At 44.7% G+C, this 13,599-nt stretch overlaps 1 protein-coding gene across 7 annotated transcripts in view; it reads left to right on the forward strand.

The window, feature by feature from the left end:
- Positions 1-6,573: 6,573 nt before the first annotated feature.
- The window catches only part of LOC132834252 (signal peptide peptidase-like 2A), a 36,593-nt gene continuing 29,567 nt past the window's right edge, over positions 6,574-13,599 (forward strand). For all 7 annotated transcript variants that reach the window (XM_060852937.1, XM_060852936.1, XM_060852940.1 and 4 more), the window contains exons 1-4: positions 6,574-6,728; positions 7,339-7,458; positions 9,323-9,505; positions 10,586-10,675. In XM_060852937.1, the coding sequence (XP_060708920.1) occupies positions 6,654-6,728; positions 7,339-7,458; positions 9,323-9,505; positions 10,586-10,675 (468 nt within the window). In that variant the 5' untranslated portion in view covers positions 6,574-6,653. The remainder of the gene's footprint in view (positions 6,729-7,338; positions 7,459-9,322; positions 9,506-10,585; positions 10,676-13,599) is intronic.

A 13,599-nucleotide genomic window follows, 5' to 3' on the forward strand; every position in this document is an offset into this window, starting at 1 on the left:
CTATTTACTGGATCTGTAGATTGAAAGAAGCAAAAATGGCCTTTAATACAGTGATATGCTCCTCTTGTCAGATGTGAGTGTTTAGGGAGAGTTTACGGGTTACTGAGGATTATATCGCAAATAAATGCCATTGGTTGCGAATGCTATCAAATCAAATGGATCGGTTGGAGAGACTACTGGAGGCAATGAGGAATTTACAAGAGCAAGGGGGATGTGATGGATAGCAGTTATAGGAAGGGGGTAAAGTCACAGATACAGTCACATAGATGGGGTTAACTCCAGGAAAGGTAAGAGAGGTAGGCACCTAGTGCAGGAGTCTTCTGTGGCTTTATCCATTTCAAACAAGTATGCTGTTTTGGAAAATGTAGGGGGTGATGGATTCTCAGGGGAACATAGCACGAACAGCCAAGTTTCTGGTAATAAGACGGACTCTAATGCAATGAGGGGTAAGTCAGGTTCCAAGAGTGTGATTGTTTTGGGGACTCTAGTCTGAGGTACAGACAGACATTTCTGTGGCCAGCAGTGAAAAATCAGAATGGTCTGTTGCTTCCCTGGTGCCAGGATCAAGGATGTCTCTGAGAGGGTGTAGAGTGTTCTTAAGGGGGGAGAGGAGCCAGTAGAATGTCATTGTATACATTGGAACTAATGACGTAGAGTCATAGAGATGTACAGTATGGAAAAATACACCTCGGTCCAACCCATCCATGCTGACCAGATATCCCAACCCGATCTAGTCCCACCTGCCAGCACCCAGCCCATATCCTTCTAAACCCTTCCTATTCATATTCCCATCCAAATGCCTTTTAAATGTTACAATTGTACCAGCCTTCTCCACATCCTCTGGCAGCTCATTCCATACACGTACCACCCTCTGTGTGAAAAGGTTGCCCCTTAGGTCTCTTTTGTATCTTTCTCCTCTCACCCTAAACCTAAACCCTGTGGTTCTGAACACCCTGACTCCAGGGAAGAGACTTTGTCTACTTATCCTATCCATGTCCATTATAATTTTATAAACCTCTATAAGATCACCCCTCAGCCTCTGAGGCTTCAGGGAAAACAGCCCCAGCCTGTTCAGCCTCTCCCAATATCTCAAATCCTCCAACCCTGGCAATATCCTTGTAAATCTTTTCTGAACCCTTTCAAGACATCGTGGGCCGAAGGGCCCGTTCTGTGCTGTATTGTTCTAAGTTTCACAACACCTTTCCAATAGGAAGGAGACCAGAATTGCATGCAATATTCCAACGGTGGCCTAACCAATGTCCTGTACAGCTGCAACATGACCTCCCAACTCCTGTAATTAATACTGTTAACAATAAAGGAAACCATACCAAGCGCCTTCTTCACTATCCTATCTACCTGCGACTCTACTTTCAAGGAGCTATGAACCTGCACTCCAAGGTCTCTTTGTTCAGCAACACTCCCTATGACCTTACCATTAAGTGTATAAGTCCTGCTAAGATTTGCTATCCCAAAATGCAACACTTCACATTTATCTGAATTAATCTCAGCCCATTGGCCCATCTAGTCCAGATCCTGTTATAATCTGAGGTAACTCTCTTCGCTGTCCACTACACCTCCAATTGTGGTGTCATCTACGGACTTACTAACTATACCTCTTATGCTCGCTTCCAATCATGTACATAAAAGACAAAAAATTGAGGAACCAGCACTGATCCTTTTGGCACTCCACTGGTCACAGGCCTCCAGTCTGAAAAACAACTCTCCACTACACCCTCTGTCTTCCACCTTTGAGCCAGTTCTGTATCCAAATGGCTAGTTCTCCCTGTATTCCATGAGATCTCATGTTGCTAATCAGTCTCCCATGGGGAACCTTGTCAAATGCCTTGCTGAAGTCCATATATTTCACATCTACCACTCTGCCCTCATCAATCCTCTTTGTTACTTCCTCAAAAAACTCAATCAAGTTTGTGACACAAGATTTCCCACGCACAAAGCCATGTTGACTATCCCGAATCAGTCCTTGCCTTTCCAAATACATGTACATCCTGTCCCTCAGGATTCCCTCCAACAACTTGCCCACCACTGACATCAAGCTCACTGACCTGTAGTTCCCTGACTTGTCCTCACCACCCTTCTTAAACAGTGGCACCACGTTTGCCAACCTCAAGTCTTCTGGCACCTCACCTGTGACTATCGATGATACAAATATCTCAGCAAGAGGCCCAGCAATCATTTCCCAAGCTTCCCACAGAGTCCTCGGATACACCTGATCAGGTCCTGGGGATTTATCCACCTTTACGCATTTCAAGACATCCACCTCTGTAATATGGACATTTTCCCTACAGTCTATATCTTCCATGTCCTTTTCACAGTAAATACTGATGCAAAATACTCTATTAGTATCTCCCCCATTTTCTGTGGCTCCACACAAAGTCCGCCTTGCTGATCTTTGAGGGGCCCTATTCTCTCCCTAGTCACCCTTTTGTCCTTAATATATTGTAAAGATCCTTTAGATTCTCCTTAATTCTATTTGCCAAAGCTATCTCATGTCCCCTTTTTGCCCTCCTGATATCTTTTTAAGTATACTCCTATTGCCTTTATACTCTTCTAAGGATTCACTCGATCTATCCTGTCTATACGTGACATATGCTTCCTTCTTTTGCTTAACTGAATTCTCAATTTCTTCAGTCATCCAGCATTCCCTACACCTACCAGCCGTTCCTTTCACCCTGACAGGAATATACTTTCTCTGGATCCTCGTTATCTCATTCCTGAAGGCTTCCCATTTTCCAGCCGTCCCTTTACCTGCGAACATCTGCCCCCAATCAGCTTTCGAAAGTTCTTGCCTTATACCATCAAAATTGGCCTTTCTCCAGTTTAGAACTTCAACATTTAGATCTGGTCTATCCTTTTCCATCACTAGATTCTCTCGAACTCAGCACCGCCCTCCTAACCTGCAATTTTCTTCCTGACCTCTCCGCCCCCACCCCACTCCGGCCTATCACCCTCACCTTGACCTCCTTCCACCTATCACATCTCCATCGTCCCTCCCCCAAGTCCCTCCTCCCTACCTTTTATCTTAGCCTGCTAGACACACTTTCCTCATTTCTGATGAAGGGGTTGTGCCCGAAACGTCGAATTTCCTGTTCCTTGGATGCTGCCTGACCTGCTGCGCTTTAACCAGCAACACATTTTCAGCTATCATCCCTTTCTTATTTGTCAGTTCCATCCAAAAAACTTCCCTGGATGTATTTCCAGGAATATTCTCTGTCAGTACCTCTGCAATGCTATCCTTTATGAAAAACACTACTCCCCCTCATCTTTTGCCTCCCTTTCTGTCCTTCCTGAGGCACTTCCGCCACCTCCACTCCCACCTTACTAATATAAGTCCTCCCTAACAGCTCAGCAAATCTCACTTTCAGTAAGTTAGTCCCTTTCTAGGAGCAATCTGTCTTTCTTATACAGGTCGCTTCTACCCCAGAAGAGCTTCCACTGATTCAAAAATGTGATACCTTCGCCCATCCACCCGAGAGCTCTGTGGGAAGCCGGGAAGTGATTGCTGGCCCTCTTGCTGAGATATTTGTATCATCGATAGTCACAGGTGAGGTGCTGGAAGACTGGAGGTTGGCAAACGTGGTGCCACTGTTTAAGAAGGGTGGTGAGGTCAAGCCAGGGAACTATAGACCAGTGAGCTTGATGTCAGTGGTGGGCAAGTTGTTGGAGGGAATCCTGAGGGACAGGATGTACATGTATTTGGAAAGGCAAGGACTGATTCGGGATAGTCAACATGGCTTTGTGCGTGGGAAATCATGTCTCACAAATTTGATTGAGTTTTTTGAAGAAGTAACAAAGAGGATTGATGAGGACAGAGCAGTAGATGTGATCTATTTGGACTTCAGTAAGGCGTTCGACAAGATTCTTTATGGGAGACTGATTAGCATGGTTAGATCCCATGGAATAGAGGGAGAACTAGCCATTTGGATACAGAACTGGCGCAAAGATAGAAGGTAGAAGAGGTTGGTGATGGAGGGTTGCTTTTCAGACTGGAGGCCTGTGATCAGTGGAGTGCCAAAAGGATTGATACTGGGTCTACTACTTTTAGTCATTTACATAAGTGATTTGGATGTGAGCATCAGATGTTTGTTAGTAAGTTTGCAGATGACACCAAAATTGGAGGTGTAGTGGACAGTGAAGGAGGTTACCTCAGATTACAACAGGATCTTGATTAGATGGGCCAATGGGCCGAGAAGTGGCAGATGGATTTTAATTCAGATAAATGTGAGGTGCTGCATTTTGGGATAGCAAATCTTAGCAGGACTTATACACTTAATGGTAAGGTCCTAGGGAGGGATGCTGAACAAAGAGACCTTGGAGTGCAGGTTCATAGCTCCTTGAAAGTGGCGTCGCAGGTAGATAGGATAGTGAAGAAGGCATTTGGTATGCTTTCCTTTATTGGTCAGAGTACTGAGTACAGGAGTTGGGAGGTCATGTTGTGGCTGTACAGGACATTGATTAGGCCACTGTTGGAATATTGCGTGCAATTCTGGTCTCCTTCCTATTGGAAAAATGTTGTGAAACTTGAAAGGGTTCAGAAAAGATTTACAAGGATGTTGACGGGTTTGGAGGATTTGAGCTATAGGGAGAGGCTGAACAGGCTGGGGATGTTTTCCCTGGAGCATTGGAAGCTGAGGGGTGACCTTATAGAGGTTTATAAAATCATGAGGGGCATGGGATAGGATAAATAGACAAGGTCCTTTCCCTGGGGTGGGTGAGTCTAGAACTAAAGGGCAAGGGTTCAGGGTGAGAGGGGCAAGTTATAAAAGAGACCTAAGGGGCAACTTTATCATGCAGAAGGCGGTACGTGTATGGAATGAGCTGCCCGAAGAACTGGTGGAGGCTGGTACTTTTGCAACATTGTAAAGGTAGTGGATGGGTATATGAGTAGGAAGGGTTTGGAGGAATATGGGCCAGGTGCTGGCAGGTGGGACTGGATTGGGTTGGGATATCTGGTCAGCATAGATAAGTTGAACCAAAGGGTCTGTTTCTGTGCTGTACGTCTCTATGACTTTAAGATCCTATGCCAATATCCTTTCTTTGCTGGATTGTTTATGAGATGAAAATTGTCAAAGTTAAATCAACAGGAATGGATTCAAGCAAACTTCCTACTGTCTACCATTCATGCTTGGGCAGTTTGATGTATGTAACACATATCAGACACATCCTCATGTCTGGCATACTTAGCTACCTCATTAAGGAAAGGGAAGGATTTCCATTTATTCAGCACTGATCTGGTAAACAAATGCTCTCCGTGAAGGCTGTGGGTTTCATTCAAAATACAGGAAAGTGATAGTTTTGCAAGGAGCAGCTCCTTTAAATCCCAGGCTCAACCTCTTCAGCATTTACTGCTGAACCTGTTGACAAGGTCACGGGGGGAGGGGAAACAAGGTGCAGCAAGGATAGTTTTGGATTACTTACTCCTTTGGTTAGAACCTCATGGTGTGACTCTTATACCTATCCTGTTATCCCAGTCATTTAGTTTGCCTTCAAACAGCATGTTATTTTTCGTTTTTTGTAATTATCTCTCTGCCTCATTTATTCAGATTATAGGTCATTCCTTTGCTTGTTATTCAGCTGTTGACACTTTACTCACACCATCTGACACTCTTGGTCACTTGCAGGACTCACACCATTTGTATAATGTTTTGATCATTGTGCCCATAAACTCTGTGTTCCATGTGCTTCTTTATCACAAGCTTGTGATTTCGAATACTTGTAAACCTTTTGGACTCTAACCTGGTGAGGTGTGAATTCTGACTTTGATCATAATGCATGGTGGAACAGACTGGAACAGTTAATGGTCTATTACTAGCTTTTGGAGCGGTGCTCCTTCATCACCTGAATCACCTGATGAAGGAGCGACGCTCCGAAAGCTAGTGCTTTGAATTAAACCTGTTGGACTATAACCTGGTGTTGTGTGATTTTTAACTTTGTACACCGCAGTCCAAGATGGTCTATTACTGTTTGTGTCCCTCTAGCTGCACTGGCCTGGGTTCTGACCTTGTCAATTTAAGCAAAGATTTTTCTTACTCTTGTTTCCGCTGGTTCCTGCTAAGGATCTATGCATTCGAACACAGATTAAAATACAAATTAGTTGCAAAGGTAGGCCTTTATCCCCTCAAATTTCACGTTGTCATCTAGGAACAATGACTCCTTTAATTCTAACAAGAGGGAAAAAAAATCGAACTTCTATTTAAATCTCTCTCCCTCTGATCCACGGGGTGGCGCAGTTACCGCTCCTGTCATTTCACCTCTGATCCACGGGGTGGCGCAGTTACCGCTCCTGTCATTTCACCTCTGATCCACGGGGTGGCGCAGTTACCGCTCCTGTCATTTCACCTCTGATCCACCGGGTGGCGCAGTTACCGCTCCTGTCATTTCACCTCTGATCCACGGGGTGGCGCAGTTACCGCTCCTGTCATTTCACCTCTGATCCACCGGGTGGCGCAGTTACCGCTCCTGTCATTTCACCTCTGATCCACCGGGTGGCGCAGTTACCGCTCCTGTCATTTCACCTTCTGTCCTCCAGGTGGCGCCGTCATCGGATGACGTAACAGGACCGGAAGAGGTGCTGAAAGGGCAGCGCTGAAGCTGATCGGGAGTGCGCCTGCGCCGGGACGGGGATTGCGGGAGAGATGGGCCTGGTCCTGGGTCAGGGCCTGAGGCCGGGGGCTGTCCTCGGGCTGTTGCTGCTGCTCGGAGTGTGGAAGGTGCGGCCTGGGTGAAGGTGAAATCTGACTATGAACCGACTCCGGAAATTCCGGCTGGTTTCCGGAAGTTGCTGCTCGATCGCCTTCACCAACCCCCCCCAGTCACTCCCCCCCACCCCCCCCGCCCCCACACTTCCCTACCCCCCTCACCCCCGTCCCTCCCCCAATCCCCTCACTCCCCCATCCCCTTCCCTCCCCCATTCCCCCCTCCCCCATCCCCCCCACTCCCCCCCCCCCCCCCACTCCCCCCCCCCCCCACTCCCCCCCCCCCCCACTCCCCCATCCCCCCCCACTCCCCCCTCCCCCCCCACTCCCCCACCCCCCCCACTCCCCCACCCCCCCCCACTCCCCCCACCCCCCCACTCCCCCCTCCCCCCCACTCCCCCCACCCCCCCCACTCCCCCCACCCCCCCCACTCCCCCCTCCCCCCCACTCCCCCACCCCCCCCACTCCCCCCACCCCCCCCACTCCCCCATCCCCCCCACTCCCCCATCCCCCCCACTCCCCCCTCCCCCCCACTCCCCCCCCCCCCACTCCCCCCCCCCCCCACTCCCCCATCCCCCCCCACTCCCCTCCCCCCACATTCTGACAGTTTTGTTTTTTTGTGCAGGCTGGTGCAGAGCAAGGTCTTCTCCGCGCTGTCAGTAATCTCAACAGTGCTCTTGTCAAGGAGTACTGTATTATCTATAATGATGAATGGCTGCCCTTTCCAAAGTCACTGGATAATGCTGTAAGTAATACTAACGGCAGTAACTTTCCAAAGGAGGTACAAATGCAGGTGGTTTTGGGTTTTGTTGCTTTCTTCCTTTCCTGTCCCATCCTGATCTAGAAACTTGACTGACTGTTGAATGATATTGTGTAGAAAAGTCTATCTCTATCAGCATTTATTTGTAGGGACATACTGTAAACCAGCTAATAATGGTTTAATTTTTCATGAAGGTGCAAATATTCTATTAGCTGAATGAGGTGGGGAAACTTTGAGAAACAGTTTGAGAGAGAATTAGTAGTGGCTTGACTTGCTCCCAGTCAAGTAGTATTTGGATTTCAAATCGCTCCAAGGTCTCACCCTTCATTGCATCTCTTGATATATTTTCCGGCACCACAATCCTTTTGGGATATTTGTACGTTTTTTTTGTTCTGGCCCCTTGAGCTCTCCCAATTTAAATTAATTGACTAATGGTAATTGTTAAGGATCCTTTTAAATTTTCTTTTTGATCAATGTCTCTGACCAGCTGAGTTTTCAGAAAAAAGGATTCTGGAAGAAATAGCAATGAGCATGACAATCTTGGGAGCTTTTGTATTTTGAACTTTTGCCTTGATTCTTTTTTCAAGATCTTTGTGAAGTTGTCTGTCTGACTCCTCTGCCTTAATTTAACATCAGTAACGTTAAATCTGGAGTGAGGCTCCTGTGTATCTTGTGATTAAGTGAAGCTGCAGCCCAGCAAGATTGAGAAGTGGCAGATGGAGTTTAATTCAGATAAATGTGAGGTGTTGCATTTTGGGAAAGCAAATCTTAGCAGGACTTATACACTTAATGGTAAGGTCCTAGGGAGTGTTGCTGAACAAAGAGACCTTGGAATACAGGTTCATAGCTCCTTGAAAGTGGAGTCGCAGGTAGATAGGGTAGTGAAGAAGGCGTTTGGTATGCTTTATTGGTCAGAGTATTGAGTACAGGAGCCGGGAGGTCATGTTGCGGCTGTACAGGACATTGCTTAGGACACTGTTGGAATATTGCTTGCAATTCTGGTCTCCTTCATATTGGAAAGATGTTGTGAAACTTGAAAGGGTTCAGAAAAGATTTACAAGGATGTTGCCAGAGTTGGAGGATCTGAGCTACAGGGAGAGGCTGAACAGGCTGGGGCTGTTTTCCGTGGAGTGTCGGAGGCTGAGGGGTGACCTTATAGAGGTTTACAAAATTATAAGAGGCATGGATAGGATAAATAGGCAAAGTCTTTTCCCTGGTGTTGGGGAGTCCAGAACTAGAGGGCATAGGTTTAGGGTGAAAGGGGCAAGATATAAAAGAGACCTAAGGGGCAACTTTTTCACGCAGAGGGTGGTACGTGTATGGAATGAGCTGCCAGAGGATGTGATGGAGGCTGGTACAATTGCAACATCTGGATGGGTATATGAATAGGAAGGGTTTGGAGGGATATGGGCTGGGTGCTGGCAGGTGGGACGAGGTTGGGTTGGGATATCTGGTCGGTGTGGATGAGTTGGACCGAAGGGTCTGTTTCCGTGCTGTACATCTCTATGCCTTCAGTTTGATCTTTCGCTCCACATTGCAACAATAAGTGTTAAAACTGGTTTCTGTTGTTGGGTGAAGTTTCAGTTTGGAGTGCTGCAGGTTATGACAATTGAGCAAAATAGCTTTTGTAGATCTGTTTCAAAAGTCAGTCCAGAATCTTGTTGTTGTGATGTTCAATTGTTCCATCAAATCAACGGTTACCTCAACAAATCCAGTCTAAATCTGACCAGACCAGGAAATGGTGTGCTGCTCACAAGAGATCTCACCATCGTAGTTTGTAAATTTCTGGGTGCTTGGAGATGTTCAGAACCCTGGGGCTCATTGTTTCTACTTCTTTGTTTCTTTGTAGACTGCGTACCCATTACAGAATTTGACCAGCACCACTCTCTGTGACTCGGCAGATGTGCCCCCAGGCGGCATAATGGGCAAGCTTGTTGTGGTGCTGAGAGGGAACTGCACCTTCATCAGGAAAGCACAGATTGCCCAGAAACATTTTGCCAAAGCATTGCTGATTGCCAGTTTGGATGGTTTAGTAAGTCTAAATATGAATGACAAATTCTGAATTTTGTTAAATATAAAAAAAAAATTCAAGAGCACTACATTTGAGTAGTTGTGCTTTAGTTATATGAAAGACTACTGGATTTTAACTAATGTTTAACTGACCATGTTGAGCCAACCACTGCATCTCAACCCCAGCCCTACATGAATAATTTCTCTCAAAATTTAGAGGTTTTGATTATCACAGTGGGACAGGCCTTAACTTTCTAACCTAGTCATAGTCACTGCCTGTTCTATTCTTGTCAAATCATTGACTGATCTGGTCTCCCATTCCATTTCTCTGGTCTTGCCTACTGTCTTTTGTCAAATGTCAGATAATGGCCAGCTTCCCATGAAAGCAAGTTTAATTTTAATTTCCTTCCCTTGACATTTAGTGAAGTTATCACCATTAAATCTGTCGATATCCTTTGGATCACCATTGATTAGAAATTAAACATGAATATTGTGGCTATGAGAGAAATTATCTTGAGCAGTTTTCTTGTCTATCTCATCCAGTTCCATAATAAATAACTAGCTTAAGATACTCTTTAAATGTGTAAATCTAAAGGAACACAGAGCAACTTTGTGAAATTAACATAAACAAGTTTATGTCCAAGCTCATCCAGTCCTGTTCATCACCTGCTCTTAACTTGCTGATTTGCTCCCAGTCAAGCAGCATTTTGATCTTATAATTCTGTCATGTTTTCAAATCGCTCCATTTTCTTGCCCTTCGTTGCTTCTGGTGACTTTTTTTCCCCACACAATCCCTTTGAGATATTTGTACTTCTTTGTTCTGGCCCTTTTGACCTCAATTTAAACTAAACGGCCAATAGTGATTAAGAGTCCTTTTAAACTGTTTTTTTTATTATTAACTCTCTGACCAGCTGAGTTTCCATTGAGTGAAGGATTCTGGAATAATTAGCAATGAGCATGACTCTGGGTGTTATTATCCTTGACATTTCAGCTGCAAAGTATTTTTAGGATTCAAGAATTCTGTTTTCTTACGTTCATAATTGATTAACATTTTGACGAGTGCCTCTGTTTAGTGTGTCTACTCACAGATCATCTGTTTCAGAGTCCTCCTTCAGGAAACAAGTCTGATACTGAGAAGCTCAACATTCCAGTCGCTCTCATTGATTATCGAGATATACTGATGATGAGAAAGGTAAACCTTTTCATCTTGTTGTCTAATAATTTCACTCTAAATGTTGTGCCTTCCTTCTTCAAAATTTGTTGTCCCTGGGTGGAGGTGGATTCTTTCTTCTCTCTCCCTGCCATGCAGTTGTGTCTCTTTCATCTGCAGTTAATTTTCATGTTGCTGAGGTGATAGCAGCAAAACAATGCACAATGCTTGGATAATGCAGAGCTAACCTTGTGGCTCTGGTCTCTTTTCTAATATCATTATCTTCCTGAGGAAATATTTTCCCAATACAGTAATCTGGTTCAAACATTCTCTGGTAAGCACCTTTATTGTGAATATTTTCTGCTCATCCCTGCCCAACACCTCATCCTTTCATAATAGTTTGTAATTGATTCTTCATTATCAGTTTTCTCCAACTGGAGGTAATAAGAACGTCAGTACATGAGGAGGTCATTCAAGCCATCGAAGATGCCTCATTGTTCAATGCGATCATAACTGATCAAACTGATCAATGTCTCTTACACCCTAATTCCCTTGCCCTGTACACCATCAGAAATCTTTGTTAGTCACAAAGACTGAGTTTTCACAGCCCTTTGTTTAGAGTGGTCCCAAGGTTCATATCCTTAAGAGTAAAATAAATTCTCCTCTTCTCACACCAAGGTGCTGATTCTTTTGTTTTTAAACTATGGCCCCAGTTCTAGACTTGCAACCAGGTGAATGATATTATGTGTATCTACTGCCTATTCCTTTTTTATGCATTTTGTAAGATTCAAGGAGATCACGCCTCATCATTTGAAACTCAAGAACACCATCTTAGTTTACCCAAATTGTGTTCATTGGACAGTCCCACTATTCCAGAAACACATCTGGTGAACCTTTATTGCAACCTCTCTATAGCAGTAGTACCTTTCTTGCGGTAAGGAGACCAGAGCTGCACATAGTACTCTGGATGCAGCCAAGCTCCTAAACAAGACTTCAGTATTCCTGGGCTTAAATCTCCTTTCAGTAAAGGCTAGTGTTCTATTATCTTCCCAAATAATTTGCTGCTACCACATATTGGCCTTCAGTGACTTAATGGCACTGAGGTCCCTACATCTCATTTAAGAAATCGGTTTCTCAGACCAAAGTGAATAAACTCATTTTCAAAACAATAAAATAAAGCTGTTCGCTGTTCACTCATCGTACCTTTCATACTCTGCAACTTCCACTATGAACGGTTATATATCAAAGATCTCTTCTCAAATTCCCTTCATGATTAACATTAAAGTGTTCATTTTAAACTGGCTTTGAAATGTCCTTTATCTAACTGGGAGAAAATGAAGACTCCGAATGCTGGAGTTCAGAGTAGAGAGAGTGTGGTGCTGGAAAAGCACAGTAGGTCAGCTGGCATCCGAGGAGCAGGAGAATCGATGTTGTGGGCAAGAGTCCTTCCTGATGAAGGGCTTATGCCCAAAACATCGATTTTTCCTGCTCCTCAGATGCTGCCTGACCTGCTGTGCTTTTCCAGCACCACACTCTTTATCTAACTGTACACAGTCTTCTATTTATTCCTTCCAGTCTTATTACTATTTCACCCATGTTCTCTGCCTTTGCTTTTTAAAGATTAGATTAGTTACCTGCAGTGTGGAAACAGCCCTTCTGCCCAACAACTCCACACTGACCCTCCGAAGAGTAACCAGCCCAGGCCCATTTCCCTCTGACTAATACTTCTAACACTATGGGCAATTTAGCATGGCCAATTCACCTGACCTGCACATCTTTGGTCTGTGGGAGGAAACCGGAGCACCCGGAGGAAACCCACGCAGACACAGGGAGGATGTGCAAACTCCACACAGTCACCCAAGGCTGGAATCAAACCTGGGACCCTGGTGCTGTGAGGCAGCAGTGCTAACCACCGTGCTGCCTGTGCTGCCATACATGGTTTCACCTTCGTGTATTTCAGTTTCCAGAGGATTATTTGAAATCCCTCTGTTCATCCACACCCTCTGTTCATGTTCATACGCGTTCCTGTTTTCCTGATCCTATCACCTCTTGAGTTGTGAACTGTTTTGCTAATCTGTCCTCAATCTTTACTGTTTACAACAAGCACCTATTTGTGACGTCAGCAAGTTGACACTGTGCTCACTACGTCCAAATCTCAATCTGAAAACCATCAAAAGTGGTTTTCCAACCTTTGTATCCTGTTCCTTTATTCAGTCTGTGATACTTCAAAATTCAGGTGCAACTTTTACAAACATGAGTTAGTAGAAATGAACCCCTTGGTCCCTCAAACCTGTTGTCCCATTCAGTCACATTATGACTGTTTAATTTGTGTCCCTTATTCCACATTACTTTCTACCTCTAATGTTTGATTTCTTACCTAACAAGAATATATCTATCATAGTCTTAAAAATATGTAATGACTTCACCAATGCCACCTTGTGAGGTCGAGAGCCCCAAAGTGCCTCAACTTTAATCCCTGCTCACGATGTATAGACTGACTCACAAGTGGAAGTTCCTTTCCATATCCATTAAATCAAGACCATTTAGGATCATGTACATTTGGATCAAGTCATCCCTCACTCTTGTAAACTCCAATGGAAACAAACCCAGTCTGTCCAACCTTTCCTTGTCGGGCAACTCGCTTATTCCTGGTATCAATCGAGTAAATCTCTGAATTGCCACCAACACATTTACATCCATCCTTATATAAGACTGGCTGAAAACTGGACAGTGTTCAAGATGTGATTTCACCAGTGTTCTGTATATTTGAACCGCAACATTCCTTTGTGTTGAATTTCACTCTGTGATAGCGTTCCATTAGCCTGCCTGACATGTTCCTGTTATCTAACCTTTTGAGACTTTTGTGCAGGAATAATTTGATCCCACAGCACCGCTAAATGTCACAGTCATGCAGTGCCTTTTTAATTCTTCCTGCCAAAGCGAACAACTTCACGTTTTCTAACGTT

The sequence above is a fragment of the Hemiscyllium ocellatum genome, chromosome 39 (genome assembly GCF_020745735.1).
Source record: "Hemiscyllium ocellatum isolate sHemOce1 chromosome 39, sHemOce1.pat.X.cur, whole genome shotgun sequence".
NCBI lineage: Eukaryota > Metazoa > Chordata > Chondrichthyes > Orectolobiformes > Hemiscylliidae > Hemiscyllium > Hemiscyllium ocellatum.